At 39.5% G+C, this 24846-nt stretch overlaps 3 protein-coding genes and 1 non-coding gene across 8 annotated transcripts; 3 read left to right on the top strand and 1 right to left on the bottom strand.

Moving 5' to 3' along the window:
• Positions 1 to 530: 530 nt before the first annotated feature.
• trnaq-uug lies at positions 531 to 602 on the bottom strand. The gene has a single exon. It is a non-coding gene; the product is annotated as a tRNA-Gln (tRNA).
• A 2176-nt stretch (positions 603 to 2778) lies between these two features.
• si:ch73-40i7.2 (FYN-binding protein 1) lies at positions 2779 to 14146 on the top strand. Of its 3 annotated transcripts, none has more exons than XM_042704143.1 (18): positions 2779 to 3081; positions 5339 to 5933; positions 6485 to 6599; positions 7243 to 7331; positions 8030 to 8120; positions 8705 to 8787; positions 9489 to 9526; positions 9708 to 9748; positions 10112 to 10244; positions 10879 to 11038; positions 11422 to 11536; positions 11894 to 11910; positions 12043 to 12085; positions 12429 to 12492; positions 12649 to 12811; positions 12930 to 12963; positions 13060 to 13097; positions 13961 to 14146. In XM_042704143.1, exons 1-18 carry the CDS (start codon positions 3079 to 3081, stop codon positions 13990 to 13992), a joined length of 1854 nt encoding a protein of 617 aa, XP_042560077.1. In that variant the 5' UTR covers positions 2779 to 3078; the 3' UTR covers positions 13993 to 14146. The 3 variants fall into 3 exon arrangements, with proteins under 3 accessions (XP_042560077.1, XP_042560076.1, XP_042560078.1); XM_042704142.1 differs by having other exon boundaries at positions 10109 to 10244; XM_042704144.1 differs by lacking the exons at positions 11894 to 11910; positions 12930 to 12963; positions 13060 to 13097; positions 13961 to 14146 and having other exon boundaries at positions 10109 to 10244; positions 12079 to 12085; positions 12649 to 12785.
• Positions 14147 to 14559: 413 nt separating this feature from the next.
• On the top strand, positions 14560 to 16243 carry pex11g (peroxisomal biogenesis factor 11 gamma). The gene is made up of 5 exons (XM_042704145.1): positions 14560 to 14943; positions 15053 to 15241; positions 15425 to 15603; positions 15774 to 15845; positions 15995 to 16243. The coding sequence occupies exons 1-5, from the start codon at positions 14881 to 14883 to the stop codon at positions 16221 to 16223; spliced, it is 732 nt and encodes a 243-aa protein (XP_042560079.1). The 5' UTR covers positions 14560 to 14880; the 3' UTR covers positions 16224 to 16243.
• Positions 16244 to 16271: 28 nt separating this feature from the next.
• Positions 16272 to 24002, top strand: si:ch73-40i7.5 (amyloid-beta A4 precursor protein-binding family A member 3). 3 transcript variants are annotated; one of them, XM_042704137.1, is made up of 11 exons: positions 16272 to 16909; positions 17707 to 18868; positions 19162 to 19192; positions 19313 to 19458; positions 19618 to 19704; positions 20190 to 20366; positions 21224 to 21388; positions 21921 to 22133; positions 22569 to 22688; positions 22922 to 23062; positions 23198 to 24002. In XM_042704137.1, the coding sequence occupies exons 1-11, from the start codon at positions 16818 to 16820 to the stop codon at positions 23267 to 23269; spliced, it is 2406 nt and encodes an 801-aa protein (XP_042560071.1). In that variant the 5' UTR covers positions 16272 to 16817; the 3' UTR covers positions 23270 to 24002. The 3 variants fall into 3 exon arrangements, with proteins under 3 accessions (XP_042560071.1, XP_042560070.1, XP_042560072.1); XM_042704136.1 differs by having other exon boundaries at positions 20187 to 20366; XM_042704138.1 differs by having other exon boundaries at positions 17563 to 18868; positions 20187 to 20366.
• Positions 24003 to 24846: the final 844 nt, after the last annotated feature.

The following is a 24846-nucleotide window of genomic DNA, read 5'->3' as shown; positions in this document are numbered from 1 at the left end:
CTTTGTAAAGTCCAGTGGACTACACCTAGGAGGCATTGCAATTTGTACATTCCTATGTCATTCTGACAGAACAATATAAAGATTTTGTGTGGCTATATTATTTGTACTGTATCTAGACTGTTTCATTCACATGGCATTACAAATTCATGGCAAGAAAAACTGAATATAAAAACCTGTAAGACATAAACAAGATGCATATAGCACCCCAAAATATTCTGCAATATGTCACTATCATCATTTCAGTACATGTTTAATGTTTAAAATACATTTTGTAATAGCCTTCTTAATCACTGGACAGTGGCAATAGGCCATACCTTTTGAAAGGGTTTTAGTTTGGAGTTTAAGAGGGTTTGTCCCTGATTATAAAAAATATATATATAATTTTACCCCGTTTCCTAGACAGCTTGGATTCCACAGTGCTTTGGATCAGCTATGCACAGCACTGGTCCATCTACCTTTTGGGATGCCTACAAATCGCCACTGGATTCCACCATAAATGTTTTACTTCACACCACCATGGAAAAAAATGAAGGTTCTACCGAGATTTGAACTCGGATCGCTGGATTCAAAGTCCAGAGTGCTAACCATTACACCATAGAACCAGCTGATACATCATCGTACCAATATTGCAAATTAAAGCGACAAGAAATACTTTCCCTCTCCTATAATATGTATTACCTATTGGAAGTCTACCTTTCCAAGATAATACAGAAAGCTTTACGAAATCCTACATACAAATGCGTGGATCATAACAACTCCTAACTCGTCAAATGTAGCCTACCAGCTAGCTAGTCAGATAGAGGGTTACGTTATCGTTGCCAAGCTTAGCATACTTAGGCTACATAGCATAGCACAGAGGCTAATTGACATCAACAAACTCGTAAACTTGTGCTGACATAAAACATGATTATTATGCCACACATTTTTAAACGTCGTGGTTGGTAGGACGTGGGAGTAGCCAAAACATCTTAATTTCGTTATGAATTAGAAGAAACCACACGCACACAGGTCACAGACAGCAAAGCTTCTATTCCAGTGAGCGCATGAGTTCACGTGACAAATACAGTTTAATCGAGGATTAAGAACGTTAGCCTCCTGCTGGTAACAAATGGAACTCCTTATACTGCCAATAAACCCAGGATCACGATCGAAACACAGTATATTTCGATTTTTGGACCGATAGAGTAAGAACTATAGCAAAACTACAACTTACGCTTTATGAAAGATGTAATGTAATGTGAAATGTAAATGTAACAGTTGATGTAGGCTACCCAAATATATCCTTACATCATACAGCCATGCTGGTCATGAATGTCCCATATATTTTCCCCAAATGTGGCAAATTAATATACTTTCTATTTGACCAACAAGTTTTTGTAACCCCTTTGCCACTCAAGTCCATCAAAGATGTAATAAAATACAATAATATAAACTCCAAATAATGTAACAAAATGTTTTAATGATAAAGTAATAATATTTGACCTAATAATGTCATAAACTATTACACTATTGGATATTATTACATTATTGGGTTAACCTTGTTTTTGCTGAACCCAATAATGTAATAACTCCAAATCATGTAATAAAATCCCTGCAATAACATGATGCTGTATTTACGTGAATTGATCATTATTTTCAAATGGACTTGGATTGATATGAACTATTCACTGGGATAAAGTTATCCTTGGGCATCTGGTTGGAACAGTGGTGTAGCTCAAGACTCAAGCAACTATAGATGAAAGCATGGCTTCTACTGAGACATCGGAATTTTGTTAGACATCGTGTAAGTCGAGACAGACACTGAAAACAGAACAGACAAATGAGTTTACTTTTACTCTACTACTACTTTCACATTTATCTCAAGTTGTGAAAGTAAACAGGTAAAATTAAGATGCTCATAAAGATGCAAGGCAAGTGCTGCTTAAGATTATTTAGTTTACTGCATCATTTTCTTATAAAGGTGGTTGAAGAATGAAGTGTAATGCATTTGTTTAAACATGCAATGCATTTTTCTTCAATCAGTGTTGCCTGTCTGTCTGTTCATGTCTGACAAAACACTGAGTTCTGAGGCCTATCTCAGAGTTAGTTCATATTTGAAGTATGAAGTGCGACTATCACTACAATACGAGTGGAAGCCCCCTAAAACCAATGTTATTTTACTTAGGTGCCATGTAATATTTACAAATATACTTAAGTGGAGTTAAAATATTAGCTCTGTAACAGGTAAACCTATATCAGGCAAAATGTATAGGCCGTTTTAGACTTAATTGAGATGCCATCATCTCGATCTTCATGAACATTTGGGCATAAGCTTCAGCTAATGTTAATCTACCAAAGAAAATAGTATTCACCAAACCAAAGCGAAGAATATTAACCAAAAAAGAATATGTTAATGGTCTTCATTGCTACATTGCTCATTTGAAAATAAAGATTAAAACAGAAACTTGTTAATAATGCATTCCAAAAATGTCACTATTTTATTGGTGGTATGTCATTACATTATTGGTTAATTATTACATTGTCTTATGATATTATTGGTTTCTGCAAAAACAAGGTTAACCCAATAATGTAACAACTTCCAATAGTGTAATAATTCATTACAATATTGGTACAAATATTATTACATTGTCAGTTAAGACATTTTATTTATTTGTTTCTTTTTTGGTGTACTTAGTGGAAAAAATGATGACATTATTGGGAGTTTCTACATTATCGCGTTCTACAGTCTCCGGTAGTTTTCTCTCTTGTCCTGTATCACTGTGCCATTTTGGTAACAGCAGGGGGTCCAACTACCTTCCTCTGTAGTCTACCCACGGATGTAGCGTGTCTTATCTTCACCTGGTGTCTGTCCACGAAAAAAAAAGACAAGAAAAATCTTGGAAGCTGAATCAACGTACGTTCTAAAGTGCACTTCCTGCAGCTGATATTTGTTGCTGGTATACTATTAACTCCCCAACTTGCCAAGGTCTACATCGTTCAGCAGGAAGCTGCCAGTGTTAACAGAGCGTTCTCGTTCTTAACACCCTGGAGTATGATATCAGACAGCATGTGGATCTGACGGTGTAGCCTCTTATTAAGATGGTAAGATCAAATATGTTTTACCTTTCATTGAGGTATGACTTCATCTTCATATACCAACATTTTGAACAATGCATGTCTGTTTAGGCCAGTGAACCACATTCTCAGACCATGTAACCAATAGTTGACCGATAGCAATGTCTTAAAATAAATCTTTTTCTCATACCTGTAGGCCTAGTTTTTTTTATATAGTTTATATCTATAGTGTGTCTAATTAAAGAGTCGGCTCTCGGTACGTCCGTTTTCCTGTTTTAAACTATTTTAGTAAAATATTTTTCAGCTTTAACAGCCATCAGATTATTTTTGACCAGCTGTATTGCTTCGATACAATTATTTAGTTATATATATTTTATATATATTTTTAGTGGGAAACTTTTCTCAGACAAATGCTGTCCAAAAAGGTTTTCCCTACTAAACTGATTGGCTGTGTGTATTTGTAGTAATGGTCAAGGATTTAACATGAATGTGAACGCATTAAACAATATTTGTGTTATTGTAGACCTCATTTCTGTATTAGTGTTTCTTGTAACTTCTGAGTTAAGACAATAGGTGACATTTGTCGTAAAAGCTGTTGGCCATCAAAGTTAATAGTGTCTTTCTCTTGAATAGGAAATAAATCATAGTAGAGATATAAATTGTTCAGTTTGTAGTTAGTAGTGCATTATGATAACTTTCAAAATTGTCTGTTGCCAGTGTAATCCCTACTGTGGATTTGCAGCAAGTCTGCTTTCAGTGCAGACTGCTGTGCAAAGCATTGACACCCAACGATTCTTCACAGACATTTCTTTGTATTCAGGGGAACATTTGAGGCAACCTGTTTCCTCCACAGAGCAAAGCATGCCTCTGATTGGCTGCTATGTGGTTTTTCTAGAGCAATCTTTGGTGCACATAGGTGTGTGGTTGTGATCATTTCCTTTGTCTTGGTTGTGTCTTGGTATTGTTCTATCTGCTTCAAGATACATTGTTTCAAATATAGCCTTCCCTGTCTTACATATTATACAGCCTTGACAAAAAAACAACCAACCTTAAGTACCTGTCAGTCATATTGCCTTGTTTCACAGTGTTACAAGTTCATAGTGATGGTGACATTTACCAAATTTCAGACTAAGCATAACTTCTTAAAACCTGATTGAGTTGGATTTCAGATATTTCCACTTACAGACCTCTGGTGTGTCATGTGTCTCTATTTTTGGTATTGATGTGGAAGAATAAAAAAGAGGAGATTACATGTGTATATTTGGCATTTAAATTCCAGTTTTATATACCAATCAGTAATGATGAAATAACAAGATTTTCCATTCAAATGTCTTTGGATTGTGTAATGATTTCCCTGTTCGCTTCAAACAGTTTTCACAATACAGACATGATGAAGGATGTTGCAAAGACACTTGGGCTCCCTGAAAGAATATCGCTCTGCATGCCACTAGAATTAATTCATACATCCTACTAAAATGGGTCCATGGGCCTTCTGCACCTGCATATGATCACCAGACATTGAATTCATCTTTACCTTTCACCTTCTCGCAAAGGCACGCTTTAGGATATTATACACATAGGATATTAGGACATGTCAGTACATCAGCACTGCAGTGAGCACTGTGACCTGTTTTATTAAGGAAATGCAGCTGCATTCCATTTTTGAAACTCGTGGGGTTTCTGGGGTTGGTGAGGGGTGCCTGTGGTGTCCGTGTGACACATCTTCTCAGTGGCCAGGAGCTGGGGACAGGGATTAGAATGGACACGATATGACAACAGTCACTCAGCCAGTTAATTTTAAAGCAACTCTTATTCCAGCAGCACAGACTACAAAATTCTTTGTTTTAATATTTAAATAGGTTTATGAATTGATGGTTGTCTGTGCATGTGTTTCAGTTGTTGTAACACATTTGTAGACCCAGTTGTATCTGTAAGTAAGTCTTCCTGTATGTTTTTACTTCCAGTTTCATTACATGATTATTTTCATGCAGATCTGCTACACATTGAAACCTGCAGTTTAGCCTCTAGCTCAGTGTGGTTGGTCTTCTTCATTTACTGGAGCTATAAAAAGTCTGACCAAGTCCCATTGCTTTGATGAGTCTCATTGTCAAAAATAACATTGTCTCAGTTCAGTCAACATGTTCTGAAGCATGTAACCGTAACCTGCTACTCTCAACAATCCACATTAGTCATCATACTAGATAATTGAACAATGGCAGAAGGATATTTTTCACCTGTCATGAAAAAGTAGTCCAACACTGGTATTACCTTGCTCTTTCAACAGGAGGAGAATGTTGATGTGAAGTCTCTGACGGCCAGGTTCCGCCAAGCTGGGATGATGGCAGGAGGAGGGGCGGGTCTATCAAAACTTCCACCTCCCATTCTCGAGAGAGGTGTCCATTCACCAGTAGACTCTGGAGTTAATGGAGGTGTCAGATCCAGGCTCTCTGCTGGCCTAAACAAACCAGCCACAGGACTGATTTCTCCCTCGAATGTGTCGAAGTTCGGCTCGTCACCGCGCGGTGTGTTCCCTCGACCACCCCCAAGCTATCGTCCCAACCCCCAGGAGCCTGTCAGACCCCCCTTCACGGAGCCAGACAAGCCAGGACCCTTCAGGAGCCCTGGGGAGAAGCTGGTGAGACCGATGCCAAAACCTCAGATTTCCCCGGGTGGCAGGGGTGCCCAGACATTCCAGACGCCACCTCTGCCCAAGCAGAGGAGTATGTCGGGCGAAGTGCCACCCCTCTTACGTCCACTGCCTGCCATGGGGCCCAGGCCCAACAAACCCAAGCGCCCCCCCTTTGTGAACTTGGAGCCATTCTGGAGGAACCTTGGCACACCTAAGCCCAGTGCACTGCTGTCTGGGAGAGCATCAGAGGGTAAGTGACTGTGGTAAGGTATGGAGTGATATGGGGCTTTAGAGTGTTGATGTGTTTATGGTACATTGTTAATTAAAACGTATTGAAATAAACTGTTAAGATTAAGCTCATATTTTATTGTATGGTTAATGGAAAGTTTTGACGTGAAAATTAGCCTTTTCTTTTCATAAATCTGGAAGTGCTGAGGTAACTTTAAGATGCCTCTTTTCAGCTTTGGTTCCTCCTCTTTCTCTTTACCCTATGCTTTTGTTTCATCTGGGGTTGAAGAATGTTTTTATTGAAGATAGTGGAACACCAACAGTGCCAATCAAATTCTGTATTGAAGGTTAAGAAGACTCTAGTGCATAGGGTGGTTCCATACAGTATACTTTATCTACTATTTGTTTACTAATTACTATAACTAAATGTATACTTTATTTACTTATGTCACATCTCAAAATTCATACAAAGTTTATTCTGTGCTTTTGAAATGAAGGGTGGCTTATAGCATTTTGCTCGACACCCATCTTGAAATACCTCCCTGAGAACAACTTTGTTATTTCTATCTTCAGATGGCAACAGTCCCACAGCATCTAAAGCATCTGGTGTTAGTAGGATTCCACTACCCCCAAATAAGCCTAGAATGTCTGTTCAAATGCCTGAACAGGCAAGGCCAGTTTCAAATCAGTAAGTATATATATATTCAATTCTAATCATGTTGAGAAATTGGGAAAGGCACAAATCCAGTCATGATACACTACACTACACATTTAAAACATTAATAACACACATTTGCTCATTTGAATGCTTATACATCACATAAGTAAAAAGTGAACAAGTTCTGTTTTAACTGAGAGAAATACACTTCCATAGGAAGTTTAGAAAAGGCTGCAGTCAAACAATACGAGCCCTTTGATACAGCTATGGCTTTTTGTTCCTCAGAGTTTGTGTGGGTGGTTCCTGGGTATTGCCAGAAGCGTTTACGATAAGTGACACAGTGACATTTAGTGAAGAAGGTGTTTGTTTATCAATCAGAACCGAATTTTTTTCCAAAGATGCAATTTCTTATAACTAATTACATCTAATAATGAATTACAACTACTACTATTGATGACACTTTAATTCACATAAAAGTCCGCACATTTGTACGTTTGTTTAGTTATAACACGTTTATCTATAGGAAGTTGTTTTGCTACGTCTTGCAACATCAATGTTTTGTGTGATACAAAGTCTTATATTATTTTATTTCTGCAGACAGTCTCATAGAGAGCAAGATCTGTTTTTGACCTTGTCACTTCACTGTTTTAGTCATCTTTCTTCCATTTCACAGAGACCTGGATGACGACCAGGACACATATGATGACATTGATGCGCTCCTGCTCCCTCCCCCCCCATCACCTCCACCAACACAGAGCCAAGGTGGGCCGTTTATTACATTTTGCACTCTTGTTTGCTGTGAAGTATGCCTGTGATTTATCTCAGGGATCATGTGGCTGATTTGTTTCTTTAATACCATAAAACTATTAGCAGTTGCTAACAATTACTGGGCAGGGTGTTGTATTGAATCATATCAATGCAGTTCTCAAATACATTTGTACACAAGCAGGTCTCTGAAAAGTGCTAGAGGTATTCAGCTTACAAAGCAAATAAACTGCCTGTTTTACAGATGTTAGTTTCCATAATGTTTCAGTCGTACTGGTATGCTGTAGCAGTATTGAAGAATTTTAACCTATTCACTGTCTGTTCTGTTACATACTGGAGATCAAATAGAGCACACATCCATTGTAAGAATTTCTGTATTGACCAGTTGGTCACTACTGGTCATGTGAGTGCTATAAGCTTTGGTCACTACCCTCAAATCTGGCATTTAGTATAATTACTTTCTTACAGCATTATTGTTGACACAATCTCACATAGTCGACATGTCTTTCTATTTTCCTCCTCCAGAGATGGGCAGACCTGCAATTGCTTCCTTTACATTCATTGAGACTTTAAAGGTCATGTCAAAGTCATTGTGTATATGTATCCGTAAAAGGAATAGATTAAGGAGTAGTGAACAAAACATATGTAAATTTAATTATACATCCCTAACAGCAACTTAATTCGTTATTCTTTAGAGGGCTTCAGTCCATCTAGAACAGCTGGCAGAAGCAGTCTTCCCTTGGTGTTTAATAAGCCAAGCAGCATGGTAGAAGCCTTGTCAGACCAGTAAGTTATAATTCGTCTTTTTCAGACAGTTCATCTGGCGATCAAATAATGAGCAACAACTACATGCTTTTTAAATACATATCTATTAAATACAACAGAATATCTTTAGTTCTTTATTTCAGTGTTTTACTGTTTTGACACATGTTGATTTATTTGATTATTTTTGATCACAAGTGTTAGTGAATGAGGTAAATTTGTATATTTAATTTGGAATAATACTACTACTACTAATAATAACAATAATCACATTTTATGGCCACCATGCTTTGTCAGGTTTGACTTATTTGTTCCTAAGGGTTTGTGTGGGTGGCTGTTTGTTATCGCAAAAAAGCGATGTTTCATGAAAAGGATGTTTACCTATTAATTCAAAGTGTAAAGGATTCAACGTGCAATTAAGATACTTTTAATTGTACTTAAAATGGCACCTCATTAAAGGTGTAATGACCATTTCATTGCTGTGAAAGATTTACGAGACTTTTACAAGAATCTCTACGAGATTAATGTACAGAAAGTTATAGCTTGATCACTCATAATTTATATTACCTGATGGGAAGTATTGACTTTCCCTCCCCTTTATCTGCAAGCAACCTGGAAGACGACCAGGACACATATGATGATATTGGCGAGCTCCTTCCCCCTCCACCACCTCCACCAACGCAGAGCCAAGGTGGGGGCAACTCATTATTTATGTACATTCTTATGTGCCATTTAAAAGAACACACCTTTGATTAGGTCCAGTATTACTCTTATGGTGTTAAATAGAGTCGATTAAAATTTACTTTAAGGTCACCTGTCACATATGGGCAAACCAAAACACTGATGCAGTGTGATTCGTGAAAGTTTGTGTAGTTTATTGCCAATTACGATCCCTAGAATTATGGGATTCTGTAACAAGCTTACATCACTACATTCTCTCTGAAAAGAAGGGAATCATTTGCTCGCACAAAGCAACATCACTGTGTTAAATATCAAGACTGATCGGCATGAATACATAATAGAGAATAATCAACCATTGATTGTCACCATCCCTAGTTGGACCTTTTACAATTGCAACAAGAAAGTCCTTGGCAACAGTAAAGGGTAGTTTAATAAATACATGTCTGTATTTGAGGAATTACAGTGCACAAGGACACAGTGTTGATTTGGCAATATTGTTATGGCATGTCGCAAAAAATTATCTTTAGGTTAGTGATCTTTACGTTAGTTATACATCTTTAGGTTAGTGTGGTGTCACACTTGTGCTTGTGATAATACAATAAGCTTTATTAAGCTTCATGTTATCACACAGCAACCACTGCTTTACTTTGTAAAGGCTCATGTCTATTTTTGTATGCCTGAGCTGAATGAGTTCTCTGATTCTACTCTTAGACTCTTGGACTGACCAGCATTCTAGCCAAGCAGATGAGGTGAGAGGCTTTTCATTCACTCCTATCAAGCCCTCACGGGCATTCAGACTGTTAGAAATAGTTTATTAATTATCCCATTTCACAATGGATGGGTGATGTTACAAAGAATTTGAGGGTCATTTACTGTCGTACTATAAAGACAGATCTTTCCATTCTGTCTCTTTGCTCTGATTTCCTGTAGTTTGATGACAGCGATGAAAGTGAAATCTATGAAGAAGTCGAGTAAGTTTATGTTGTTTTTGTCAAACAGTAGCCTTAAGCTTCATGGCATATTATAGCACCATAGTATTCCCCTTCGTAATTACATTATTGTAAAGAAGGAATTATAGAGTTAGCATTTCATTAATTGTTGTTTGGGAGTATTTGATGGATTGTTTGTCTTGTTCTTGTTTTTAAATATGGCAGTTTTGTTGCTTCCAGTATCAGGACAGAGCTGTTGATCCTACAATTGAGTGTGACTGTCAGTCTATTCCCTACCAGTCCTCACCATCTATCAGTACTGTTAATAAATAATTTAGTGACCACTGGAATTTCTAAATCTTGGAACTGTGATGACCCATGAGGTTTTTGTGTCTAATACAGTAGCCAGGACAACATTCCAGTGCCGACTGACATAAGCAAGCAAACAAAGAAAGACATCAAACGCCAAAAGGAGCAGGAGAAGAAAGAGCAGAGAGAGAGAGAGAAGAGACAGAGTGCAAACAGAAAAACATTTAAAGTAAGAATCAGTATCATTTCATGTTTGCTGATGTTGAATACCTTTCCCTTGAAATTATGTTAACACAAACGGCTTTTCAAAAAGCGGTTTTCTCCCAGCGTGAAGCTTTTAAGATCAAATGCCACCGCGATGAAGAGACTGAAAATAGCTCCTGAAAATGTAACACACATTTAGACTTTCATTTTTGTCATGGTATGTGTTCCTGTGTCAACATAAAATAGGTTGGATATTTTTACATTACTAGTGATAACAGCATCTAACAGGCAGGTGAATATCACATCGCCTTCACCTATAATCAAAGAACTGCCATTGCAACACACATTAAACCAACGACAGAGCATATGGAAACACTTGTGAAAAAAGATAATTTAAACATCAATAAAAATCATTGCATCATCATTGACAATGCTGGATAGGTGCTGATATGAAAATGTATTTAATGTCAAAATTGATGTTCTTCTTAACCTACTTAACCCAGGGCTCTCCTCAGATGTTGCATAATGTTATAAGTACCACATCCGCAGCCTATAAAGCACTTTCTTTTCGTCGATTGAGCTTGATGTCATGGAAGGACCAAATAATTTCCGGAGGCCATTTCACCCACTAACGAATGATCGCCACCCTCTCCCAACAGCTGACTGGAAAGGAAACGCCTGTGCATATAGCCCGAGTCCGCGAAGACTGGCATGGTGGGAAGAATGATCTGAGTGTGTACCAGGGGGACAGTGTGGAGATTATCCGCATTAAGAACAACCCTGAGGGCAAATGGCTTGCCCGCACTATGGATGGCATATGTGAGTTAAAAAAAATTATAATTTAATTCATTGCATTAATTAACACAATAATTAATAAGTCACAACACTAAACTGAGGAAGGTTCTACTGTGAGTAAATTTACAGTATGGTTGTACCCTACCCAAATCTATTATTGTCAGAAACTGATGAAAAAGTATACTGAAAGAATGTAGGATGTTTACAGTATCGGTACTATTACAAAACAGGCACCTGATTAGCAATTACCACTTTATGTAGAGGGTAGTAGGTGTGAATGAGTGGTTATTCCTGGCTGTAATATTTTTTGTTACACTAGGTCTGACTACCTGGGATTCTTTGAATAAATGAACAAATGAATGAATGAATGAACGAATGAACGAAGTGTCCCTTGTGTCATCTGGTAGGTGGCTACATTAGCACCAGATGTGTGGACATGGACTATGAGGAAGTGAAACGACGCTTTGGTAGCCTGGGCAGCCCCAGACCTGTTTCCAATCTCGTCTATGATGATGTGGAGAGGTTGTATGAAGCTTTTCCCATCACATCCCCAACCATTAGAGCAAGTGCATGATCCGCTTATATGGTGTGCATGACGGTATATGCAATATGTTATTGGTTAAAAGGATAGTCTGTCATATAATCATATTGAGCTTCCAGTGGTACTGTATATTTCACACATAAAAGTAACCAACATAGAATTATCAATATTACATTTTAGTTTGCGCAGGTTAATGAATGTATAGTTTGCATACTCATTTAAGCTTATGTATAGTTTTAGATCAATCAATTGTTGGTTAAAGTCTGTAAGTTTAGTCATGGAGTTAATGATACAATGAGTGTCCTTGTGTGAACTTATTTTCATTTCTCTCTTGTCAGCAACATGGAAGGCCATGGTGAGTACGATGATAGGATAACATGAGAAAACGTATGACTTATGATATTTTTGATAGTTGTGTTTCTTGGGTGTTTTGATTACGTTTTCTTTCATGTGTTTTCTCTGTCTTTTTTTCTCACTCTCTCCTCAGGATTTGATGATGATAAATTCCCTCCTCCTCCTCCAGAAATCGGGTATTTCAACCAATATAATTTGCAAATGCTTGATCGGTGTACTGCAGTCCATACAGCTGATCTAGTGGGATATGACTGCATTGGTCCCTGTGTATTCAAAACATCTTGTGAAAGGGCTATTCAGTTTAATCAGGGTTTGCATGCTGGTTAAAGCTTGACTGATTTAATGGGTAACTGAAGGTATTGATAAGGAATGTTTTTAAACTAGGTTTTTTTCACACAGTGTGTATATGTGTACTAATGTAATTGTATATGTATTTGTATGGTAATTTTGTTGCTTTTCATTCATGAAAAGATTTTTTTAATTATTTATGTTCTGGTTTTTGTTATTGTTATTTTATAGCCCAGATCCCAGAACTTTAAAGAAAATGGAAAAAGAGGAGAAAGAATTCAGGAAAAAGTTCAAGGTAGTTTAATGATTAAGTCTGTGAAGCACTGCATTTTCCCAGTTTGCATGGATGTGGATTATTATCTATTATTTGGTTCTGTTTGTATGTACAACTTTTTAAACAAGCCTTCAAAGGCCACATATCTCAAGGGCTCAAAGAAAATGTGTTTCCTAGTTTGACGGGCCTATAACAGTGCTTCAGTTCATGACGGTGGATCCCAACGCGAACCTCAAGAAGGGTGGTGGAAAAGACTTGACTGTGGTCAGGGGAGAGACTCTGGATGTCATTCAGTTTACCAATGAGAAAAAAGCACTGTGTCGAAACCCACAGGGAAAATGTAAGTTCAAACACTGCCCTCTGTTGCATAGTCACCACACACTACACAGTAGTTTAATTGCTATCTCTATCACTGCATTGCTTTTGGTTTGATTTGATTTTTTTTCTTCCTCATACAGATGGATATGTACCCATGGCCTACCTCCTGCAAGAGTATGTTTTGTAAATGTGAAATGGCCTATATATATATAAATGTACACAATATAATGTAACAATAATGGTAATAATAATCAGCATTTTTATTTTCAGAGATGGGGGGATTTATGATGATATAGATCTCTCAAGAGGTGAGAAGTTCATAGTCCACAAATGATTCATCATGAAAAATTATTAGTGCTGTCAAACGATTAAAATATTTAATCGCGATTAATCGCATTTATGTCATAGTTAACTCAAAATTAATCGCGATTAATCGCAAATTTTTATCTATTCTAAATGTCCCTTCGTTTATTTATTTTTTTCCATCATTTTATTTTTACTTTAATGCCCCTATCAACATGGAAAAGTGGATTGGCTTGCTTTATGCAAATATTTTATTTTATTGAAAACCAATATTGCCAAACAGGGCGGTACAAAATAAAATTATAAAGTGCACATTTCAGGTAAACAAGGACTCAGCCTATAGTGCAGTTAAACCATGGCTTAATATTTTCTTTTTTTCAAGTTTGCTGGGAACATAGCTGTCAGGCCTCTTATTTCAGGAACATTGAACCGTAACAGTAAGGTTACCAATAAAAGGTAAGCCTACTACTTCTTTGCTTTCAGCCAGCTGCCTGTTGACATTTTCAGACAACAGTGAAGCTCGCTTCTTTTGCACAACACAACTTTTAAAAGTAAACTTTCCATTCAGAAGCTTTTTATCATCTATTTCGCCGTATCGCGCTCACCATTCACTCAAACTGTAACGTTAGCCTACTACACAGTTTGCGAGGCCAAAAATAATGTAAATCTAAATTTTTTTTTTTTAAATCGCGTTAATCTCGCGATAAAAAAAATTAACGGCGTTAAAATGGGTTTGCGTTAACGCCGTTAATAACGCGTTAAACTGACAGCACTAAAAATTATAAATCTGAAACTATTTGCTTTAGCAATACGCTGGTTCTATTGTGTTCTGTGTTTTAAACTAGATTTCTTTTTGTTAATTTCTCAGATGTCTATGACAACGATAGCAACATGCGATGATCAAGTTTGTATGCCAAACAGCAGCAATGGAAATAAAGTGGATCATCGAGACCTGTTGAATTTCCTTTCAAGGATGGAAACTACTTTGTGTTTGTTTGTGTTTTTATTCTTGAGATTTTATTGTAATTATGACAAATAAATGTTGATATCTGTTCATTGCTTTGACACATTGTATTTCTTTTTTATTGTGCCAATGCAGGCTTATATGCACACTGCACACTGAAGGTCATCTATTAAAAGATCATTTTAAAGAGCTTAGAAAACTCAAAGATTTCCAGTGTACAGAGTAACCTAGGATGGAGCCAAGGGTCCCAAAATGGAGGAGACACTACAACTTGGTGTTTACTATATTTTTCTTAAAGCTATGTATCTCTGGAGTATATTTCTGAATGCAACTTCTGGTATCTTTATGATTTTACAGCCTCTGAAGTAGACCTCCTATTTGGAAATTCCATGTCAAATCAACCTGGGGTTCCCATCTCAAATATTATACATATGTAGCCTACTTGGTCTAAAAATTACTGGTCAGTTTGGAACATTATATTTCTTGACTCTGGTAGAGCGTCTGCCCTAGGTGCTGCCATCGTTGATTGGGAATAGGTAATCAACTATATATGCCTGGAAAGGAACATGACGGCTACTTCCTGGCTAAGTCTAAAGTTCATTTGTCGGCTAGTGGTTCTATGTAAGACTTTTTAATTATTTGGAAGGGCTGAGATTTTAAGTTAAAAGAGTAAGCCAAGTTAGAGTAAGAGCTGACATGTGCAAATTGTGGTATTTTCTATTGCATGCATCTGCATTTTAGAGGTACCGTGTTTATTTACCATAGTCGAATACGTAGCTTGCAGGTTTGCTCTGCGTGTACGAATGTAAAGAGCACAGGGCATTATGCAGCAGTCATTTGGATCGATTGTGAATTTGCTTGAATCATACAGAGGAAGAGATAAAGTGGTAAGTGCATCTTGTGTTTCGACAGTACTACAACATTTGTTGTACCATTTGTGTTCTGCTGTAACGTAAGAAAACAACTGTAATTCCTCTTACCACCCCTTGGGGATAGGTCAGAACACTTTGCTATGGCTCTCAGCTGGTTGGAGGCGTTCTGTCCCAGAAAACTGCAGGATTGTCTGAGGTTGGAAAGAGTCTTTTGTTGTTTTCAGCACAGCTCAGCCACTGCAGAACCATCCTTAGACTCTTCGATGACCTCTCCATGGTTGCATATTCGAGGAGCTATGGATTGGGGAACAGGGTAAGGAAGCTGCACATGAACATTAACCTAGGCATTACTGGGTTCAATATACAATCCCAGGTGAAATTGTTTCATGTAGGCTAGGCTAGATAACTTTGTTTGGACATAGAATTTGGTGATGCATTGTACATGCAGGGTACTGCTCCTTTGTCTCACTTCTCAACATGTTTGTCTTGATTTTAGGAAGAGGACAGTATAGTCCGATGTATATCAGTTCTTACCAATGTTGCGGATCAGTTGTACTACCCATGTGAACACATAGCCTGGGCTGCAGACGCAGAACTGATCAAGGTGAAGTCAGACAAATGGTGGACTCTGAGTACACTACTTTGGACCTCATCTTTGCTACTGGGAGCCCTCAGGTAACACCAGGCTGCAGGTGCCATCTTGCAGCAAGATTTTCATAGTCACACTTAGTCAAGTCACACTTTAATCCTGGCTGTCAGACAGTAGTTCTCTATGAAGTCACTACATTTGTTGTCAGTTCAGCAACAAGAGTGCTATTCTAACAGTTAAAATTGTTCTTGATTAGGTCCATTCGAGTCATCTTGCTTCTTAAGAGAAAGCTCCGTAAGAGCCAAAGAACAAGACAAGAAAATGGCAGGTAATGTACATGTATTGACCAATTATGTAAATGCTCTAGAAAATGTATTTAGACAATTACTTTTGTTACAATTTATTAATAGTAAGCATTATGTATATTTAAACCCATGCAATAAAGTTTTGTCATTATGATTTGTGTTTCCTCTGGAGTGATGGACTGGCCATACAGACAGAGTGTCACCAACAGATAAAGATGGAGATCCTCGGTATTATCAGCTGCCTGGCAGATCTTAGCAACGCCATTCACTGGATGCCCCCTGGCATTCTCTGGGCAGGACGCTTCCCCAACTGGCTTGTGGGACTGATGGGCACAGTCTCATCTTTCGTTGGCTTGTATCGGATGGGCTCAAGTGACAGTGAACATGAAGCTAATGCTTAATCATTAGCCTATGATTCCCCCCCCCCCCCCCCCCCCCCCCCCCCCCCCGTTTTGTATGGGGGTTTTTTTTAACAAAAAAAGAAAACTGTGAAATTCTTTTTTTTTGCACTCTAAGTGCTTGCTGAGATGCCTTTTTGATATATAAAATGACTTTGATTGTAAATTATTGTTGATTGGTAAGAAATAACTGCCTTATATGAACTTGGTGTGTAAATAATTGTGTTATTTTGATGTCAGACATTTCTTTGCAAATGAGATACAAGTATTAACTAATGAGCTTGAGCTTTTGTATTGGTCTTACTAATATGTTGCTTTGAGTGTGTCTCAGTTGAACTACAGTCAAAACAGTTTTTTCCATTGGTTTGTAATCGGTACAGGTTTATTGTGAATCTGAATCTTTAAAATCAGTACAGTTTCTTCTTGTTGTAACTTCCTTTTCATACGAATAAAGTAGAGCACAAGAAATTAGCTATAACCGTTTCAGGGAATAGTCAAGGGTATTCTAATAAAAGGCGACAGGAAGGACATCCCTGAGGACGTTGTTTACGTTTTGTTAATGCATCGATTTGTCATGACTTGTTCCGTTCCAAGCGCATGCGCAGTGAACAGTCTTCTTCACAATGCAGCCCAAGATCGCCGAGAGGAACAGTTTCAAGTGTAAAAGATAGATGCATTCCAGCACATAGGTGGGTGTTTTTCGGCTGTATCTTGCTTCTTGTAGTCACAGCAGTAGAGTGGTTCCTGTCGATGTTTGCGTTGCGATAACATATGATAGAAGCCATTGATGGAAAATGACTACATTTGTCCAATAGCAACCCCAAGTTGTGTAACTTTTCTACCGTTGAGTAAAGTTCATATTCTGCTTCCGGACAATGAATGTTAAATATATTTTAGATAGGCTACCGAACAATGTCAAAAGAGGGTCTTCGCATTTAGCGTCCCGGTGATCCATTTTCAGTTTGTTCATTTAATTTAATTAAACAGTAGAACGCTTATCGATATTGTATCTCTAGTCTAGTGTAAACTATTCCGGTGTTAAGGAAAAACAACCCTTGGTGAGACAGTCGAACCTTGATCTTTGTTCACATACTGGTTAGCCCCCTCCCGCTAGTCAGATCATTAGCGACACGTTGCGGTTTCATACCTGTCCAGTCTATTAGCCATTAGAGTACAGCTTATTGGAGCAACAACAATGTTAGCCTCACTCATCACAGGCCCTGTGCAGAGGTAGACATTGTCACGAATGTAAACATGATTGTGCTGCACTTTTTGGTATGAATTAATATTGGTTATTGATTCATCATCCTAGTTATCTGATTGTGCTGTTTCTATGCTGCAGTTCACTGTGCTTCAGCAGGGAAAAATTGCTGTCAGCCAAGGGTATGTTGGAAAGTTCAGACTCTCCATCCCATGGAAGGAACTTTGCTTGAGGGTGTTGGAAGACTCACTCATAGACTGTATCTACCTTGCCATCATTGTTCAGGATGGCGGAACAGGCAGTCACCGAGCTAAGGAATGGGGAGGAGGATAAACACAAGGAATTGCTCCAAGCAGAAGTGCAGGCTCTCATGATGAGTGTGCCTTCTTTACCCAAAATCAATGAGGCTAACATCCCTTCTCTTGACAGTCCATGTCCCTCACATTCAGAGGAAATCGCGACCCGACAGAATTCAGGTTTGGGGGATGTACACCACAACAGCTCAAGTCCGACGCAGGAGAATATTAGGAAAACAGACCTGGAGGAAATGGACTCCTTTAACCTGATTGAGCCCCCTCCCTTGGACTGGAGGTCAGACTCCTCGAGTGAAGCAGGGTGCGTTGGAGAAGCTGACAGTGAAGGCTTTCTTCAAACAGACTCAATTGACATGTCAGAGGATCCGCCGAGCGAGGATGGATCTCAGTTGGCCACATCTATTCCTGAAGCGCCTTTGCTCCCATACCAGGTAGATTACAGGAACAACGGTGTGGGACAGGCATTCAAACCAAGTGAAAAGGAGGTGTCACAGGATGACGTGTTAAAGGGACAAGAGGAGGAGCATCAGCAAGAAGAGGAGAAGCATCAGCAGGAAGAGGAGAATAAAGAACAGGAGGGCACAGTGAATGAGCAGTGTGGTCAGCACGACGTGGACCACTCTCAAATACACACGCTGCTATCCCACCTCCAGCTCATTAGTCCATCCCCCGCCTACGACAGTCCCAGCCCAGAGCCCGCTCAGACCCTCTTGGACCGCTCAGATTTGAGAGCTGACTTACCTTATGACACGCGGCCCAACCTGGGCACTGTGGGTGAGCCGCAAGCTGAAGGCACTGCTGCCTCTGGACTGCTCTTCACAGAGAGCCACCAGAGGGACCTGCTGGGGCTGCTGGAGACCCCCAGCTCTCCAGAGGAGAGGCCTCAGCTCAGCCTGCCATGCCTCAGCTACGGGCATCTCAGCACTGGGGTGGATGCAGTTGTCTCTGTCTCTTACAGCCAGGAGGATGCAGAGAGGTACTGGGAACAGACCCGTGCGCATGATGAAGCAGGAGACGAGATCCATGCTTTGGATGACTCAGGGGATGATGCTTCAGGTTTGCTGTGGCAAAGGAGGGGAGAGCCACCTGCTGAAGAGGAGGGAGAGGACTTTGCAGCCAGATGCCCAGATATGGTGAGTAAGGGGAAATTGTTGTCCCTGTTTTTTTACAGGATCTGTTTCATGAATAATTGGTCCAGCAGGGGAATTCATAATGAATAAAAACCACACCAGAAGGTCTTACTGTGCAAATGTTTATTAGCAAGGCAAAGGGAATCATTGACCAAACTGCTGTTTATTTGATTCACTTAGTCATGAAATAAATACTTGAGGATCTACTCCAGAATATTCAGATTTGGTTGCTTTAGAGTTGATAAGCCCTTTGGTAAATTGCACTAACATGTGCTTCTATATTCTGTCCACTATAGGATGCTGAAGCTCGGCCTGCCTATAAAGATGGTGAGAACTAAACACACACTGATCCATGAGGAGGTTGTTGTACAATTGCACCATCAAAACAGAAAATGTCACAACAGTAATGTTGCTCTAAGATGCTCTCTTTGTCCCCTGCTGTAATAGTGCCTGGTCCATGTGACCCAGAAGACCTGCTGGATGGGGTCATATTTGGGGCTAAGTACCTGGGCTCTACACAACTGCAGTCAGACAAGAACCCCTCGACTAGTGCCCGCATGGCTCAGGCGCAGGAAGCTGTGGAGAGGATCAAGGTCTGAAGCTTGAAAGCTTAAATATCTAATTTGAAGTAGTCCATGTTAAGCTGCACGAATAAGGGGAAGTTGTGTGTGTGTGTGTGTGTGTGTGTGTGTGTGTGTGTGTGTGTGTGTGTGTGCTTGTACACATGGTGATATACATCTATTCCTCTGCAGGCTCCAGAGGGAGAGTCCCAGCCTATGACAGAGGTGGATCTTTTCATCTCCACACAGCGAATCAAAGTGCTCAATGCTGACACACAGGTGGGTTGCACACATCTTCCAACCTTATTTACCGGTGTTCATTTTTGGCTTTTCTGTTTTAATGTTTATTATTAAAGGTGTAATATGTAAATATTTTTATTTGAAACATTTTAGGCTTTTTGGCCTTTTATAAAATGTTCTTATATTTTCTGACCATTAGCAAATGTGTCAAACAATGTCTGGGCCCAATAATGAATATGCATAGAATGCACAGGAAATTGGGAAACATTGCTTTGTCATTGCTTCTTAAGAAATGCATAACTTCTTTACGTCTAGAAGCATTTATATATTTTTTTTACAAAAATTACTATCTGCCCTATTCTGTGCCTGCTGATGCTCCTGCACTGTGTACATGCATTTTATATTATTCATGCGCTTTATAGAATTTGTTTGCCCTTATTGTTTTGTTTCGTGACATGACACTTGACCATCTCCTTGAGCACTGGACTCTCTCTCTGTTTTGTCTCCTGTCTTTCCCCCAGGAGGCCATGATGGACCACTCTCTGCAGATGATCTCTTACATCGCCGACATCGGGAACATCGTGGTGCTGATGGCACGTAGGAAACCTGTGGGCCGGAAGGACTCCGATCCGCAGGCAGCAAACCCCTCCGCACCACCGAAGAAGTGCTGGATGTTGTGCCACGTTTTCACCTCGGACGACGTGAGTGGCAGAGCAGTGATGTTCACATACAGAGAGCTTACCAAGCATTACTGACTGTGTCAGTGAGAATGTTTTACGGCTGGCTCGTGAGACTGCAACATAAAACATTGGAGGCAGAAGACAAAGTTATCTTAGTAAATGACGGGTATTTATTAAGTCCAAACAAAGTATTAAGCAAACGAAGATGTGTTTAGGGGGTTTGACATTTGTATGCTGAGAGAGAGAGAGATCGACAGGTGTCCACTGGTCCTTTTTATCCCCCACACCTTCCCGTCAGTCAATCAATCATGGCTCGTTGTCCCTACCATGCATGGCCATTAACAAACAAGGCTGACTGCTGTCAGTTTTTTATTGCACAAACGACTCACTGCAACACACGTGTTATATATGTAGGCGACACAGGACACACACACACACACGCACACGCAGGCAGGCCTGAGGTCGCTGTGAATTCAACTTACACAGTCTGCAGGGGTGCAGGGGGTCGTAACAATGTTCATGTGAAATGTTTTGATTTAAAAAGTGCATCTCTGTGTTGGCAGGAGATTATTGGAAGTCATATATATGTAATCGTTAATAAATCATGCCATCAGGTTATTTACCCTTTTGACAGCTGTAGTGTTTCCCAGGAGTTTCTTTTTTCCCCACAGTATTTCGGGCCACTGTTGACTTCGCTCATTTGAAAATAATGGTGGAACGGAGTGTTGCTCACTCATTCTATGATATACTGTTATATATACTGTTGTTTTATGAGTGAAGAGAATCCATCTGGCCTGATGAAGAAGTAAGCATCTGTGTTTATTGCTATGCTCATGCTATATAATTACAATATAACATGACAAGTGTTTCCTCCCCAGGCTCAGGTCATTGCACAGGCCATCGGACAGGCATTTGCTGTAGCCTACCAGCAGTTCCTGCAGACCAATGGCATGAAACCGGACGAGTATGATGACTTCCTCAGTACTCAGGAGCTGTACAATGGAGACCTGGTCCACTTCTCCCGCTCTGAGAATATCAGAGAGGTGCGCTGGTTGTGTTCACCTATCGAGGGGGAAGTACCCAACCCTCATCCAAAATCTTGTATAGATTCACAAATATTTCCATTTTCCCATTCAATAAAGCTGCACTATGCAACAATTTGACACTTTTAGCGGTATGGTTTTATAGGCAACTAGTTTTGGTACCAGCCTGATAGCATATGGTCATGTGAAGGAGAGATAAACACCTGTGTCTTTCCCACTAGCCATCTAGGATATGCACCATGCAGTTCTGTTTTCCGGGCTGGTACACCCTGCAAAAATTAAAGAACAGCTTTCACAGCATGACATTGCCTATACATAGTTGTACTGGCAAAAGACATAAGTTAGTGTGTTGGCAAGCTTCTATCAGTGCCAACTGGGCTTTTGGTGGTGTTTGCAAGGTGTAAGGTAGTTAGCTTGCTAGTTTTGGAAAAGATGTACTTATTGCTGCTTTAATGCATTCATTAATCTTGTCAGTTAATCAGTTAATCAAATTGCCCTCCTCTCTCCCCCTGGGGTGTTTCTCCTTGGTTAGGTGTGCATTCGTAAGGCGATAGGGGAGATCCTGGGCCTGGCTGTGGTGGAGTCGGGCTGGGGCTCCATCCTACCGACGGTGGTGGTGGCCAATCTACTGCACGGAGGCCCGGCGGAGCGCAGCGGCGAGCTCAGCATCGGAGACCGCATCATGTCTGTCAATGGTACGAGCATGGTGGGCCTGCCCATTGCCACCTGCAACAATATCATTCGGGTATGTTTGTCGGTTCTTATCTGCGCTCAAGAAAGAGTTAATGACATTCTTGTATATTTCTCCAGTATATAACACTTTGTATAGTAAATTGAGGGGACTGTTCTGTTGAGTATTTGTGATCTTTTGTCATATGACATCAAAGAACCAATAGAGACGATATTGAATTTTTAAATCATTACTAACAGGTAAGGGTTTTTGTAGTATTGGAAATATGTATTCAGCTCTATTAAGCTCAGTGTAAGGCATTAGGAATTCCGTAACTCTAATAGGTTTTATTATTTGAGAGCTATGATCTTATCGAATTGTGAGCCAAGAATCATGATCAAATCCAATTCCCTTCTGATTCCCACCTCTATTTTAAGTCTGCCTGAATGCTTACATGCTCTCAAATATCACACACTAACTTTGCTTTGGTTTCATATTTGTGCACAAAAGGATCTGAAAAATCAAGCTCAAGTGAAGCTCAGCATCGTCCACTGCCCACCCGTGACCATGGCGATTATAAAGCGTCCAGATCCGAAGTATCAGCTCGGTTTCAGTGTGGAGGATGGCATTGTGAGTATCTTCTCATTCTTCAAATATGTTTTGAGTGTATAAAATCACATCATATTTTGCATATAATGAACAGTTTATCAATGCCCAGATGATTAATAAACTAAAGAATGAAATGCCAAAAAGGACAGCTTTTCTGGGATTCTGCTGCAGATTCTTTGAGTGGTAACTGTACAAAATAGCACAAACAGCATCCTGATTCATAATCATGGCATGAATGTTATTCCCCTGGGCAGATCTGTAGTTTGATGCGAGGTGGGATTGCAGAGAGGGGAGGCATCCGCGTGGGTCACCGTATCATCGAGATCAATGGGCAAAGTGTTGTGGCTACACCCCATGAAAAGATCATCCATATCCTAACGAATGCAGTCGGAGAGGTGAGAGGTGTAGTCTGAATACACAAATAGCAATGCTACTGTATGTTTGTATGTATGTATGTATGTATGTATGTATGTATGTATGTATGTATGTGTGTTAGCAGTATATTAACTCTAATCTGTCTTCAAAAACAGATTCATCTGAAGACTATGCCAGCATCTACGTACCGTCTGCTGACTGGGCAGGAGCAGCCTGTGTTTCTTTGAGAGAGGAAAGAGGAGAGCGAGAGAGATTGATGGAGTGAAACAGGCTTCACTCTCACAGGGGAAACAAAGATGTCCTTTTGAGCACTCTTCAGCTGGCTGTGTCTCAGTCATCTGCTGGATTTGCTCCCCGATAATGAACTTCAGAGTGTTGCTTGTGCATTCATGAACCACTGCACGCGCATAGAGTGCCACTGTATAGCAGTATTTTTCGACGAGCACCAACAAAACTATGGAGTCAGTTGTAGTTTACAGAAAATATTTTAATACAGATTTTTTACATGTAAGTATCTGTACTGAATTAGAGTACAGCAGAAAGGCTTATTTATTTTTATGCATAGAGGTAACTTAACTCATTCACTGCATGAAACACGTGTGTTGTGTCTTCCTTGTTGCTCTGTAGAGAGTATGCCTTAGGTCTATGCAATTTAAGACAAGTCATATTTTTGGAATGCGAAGTTGTTCTGTTTTTTCACTTTGTCAGACCCATCAAGACACCTGGGAAACATAGTGGACCCCTTGTCCTTCTATATTACACTATCATTGTGCCATTTGTTTGTAGGCATGGAATAACAGCATTCTCAGTCTCAAATAAGGTTTTTCTGCTCACAAGTGCTCGTAAAGTTCTCCTTAACCCACTGTCAGTGCCTGTATAAGCTCTGGTTCAGGTCTTCAGGCGCACAAATAGTAATACATCTTTTAATGACTGAAGACTATTAAAATTAACCCTCTCATATTGGTTGTGTTGTTGACTTGGGACAAGATTGTTTCCTGACTGATCTTTAGTCTTTCTTAGTCTGAAGGCTGAATTTCCCATGTGCATGCTTCACAATGTTTTGATTTGTGTTGTCTTCAATAACCTAATCCTAGGCTCGCTTGTAGTTTGTCACAAAGGATAAATGGCTGCTATGCAAGACATGGTGGACAAACAAGGACACTCGAGAGAAAAGTTTTTAAATTTTGTATTTGACCTACTTCTGAACATTAATGATCATATGCACCCTTAGAATGAGAGCTGACCATACTGCAGGTTTGAAAGATGGTAGTACGCCCCTGTAAATGCATTTTCATTCGTGGCTTGGTCTACCCGGAAAAGTGAGTCACAGACACCCACAAAATACAGAGTTGTGAAGGAGAAGATGGAAAATCTTTTTTGTTTCTCTAAAAATCAATGTATGATATTATTTATCACTGATTAATGAATCCTATACAACCACACTGTTTATCCTTTTGCAAACGTGTATCTGATAAATTGTTTAAATTCTCAGTAATTTCAGATGAGTGGGTGCAAGTCCATGCTTTAAATAACTTGCAGTCAATCTCCTCCCGACCTGCCTTCCTGCTCACAGAACCACAGGAATGTGTGACCTCATTCACATGAGCCATGCATAGTTCGTTTGACTTACTGGTGCCAGTTTTACATACTTGTCCAATAGCCATGAAGTAGCCCATTATAAAGGATTTGGCTCTTTTAACTTTTAACTGGAGTTTTCGTTTAAGTCAACTCAAAATTCTGTTCAAAAATCACTACACAGATAACAAAATAATAATAATGTGACCTGAGGTTTTAGTTTTTCTTG

Source organism: Clupea harengus, unplaced genomic scaffold (assembly GCF_900700415.2).
Source record: "Clupea harengus unplaced genomic scaffold, Ch_v2.0.2, whole genome shotgun sequence".
Classification (NCBI taxonomy): domain Eukaryota; kingdom Metazoa; phylum Chordata; class Actinopteri; order Clupeiformes; family Clupeidae; genus Clupea; species Clupea harengus.
Note: the sequence above shows the minus strand (reverse complement) of the source record. Positions and strands in the feature narration are given on the sequence as shown.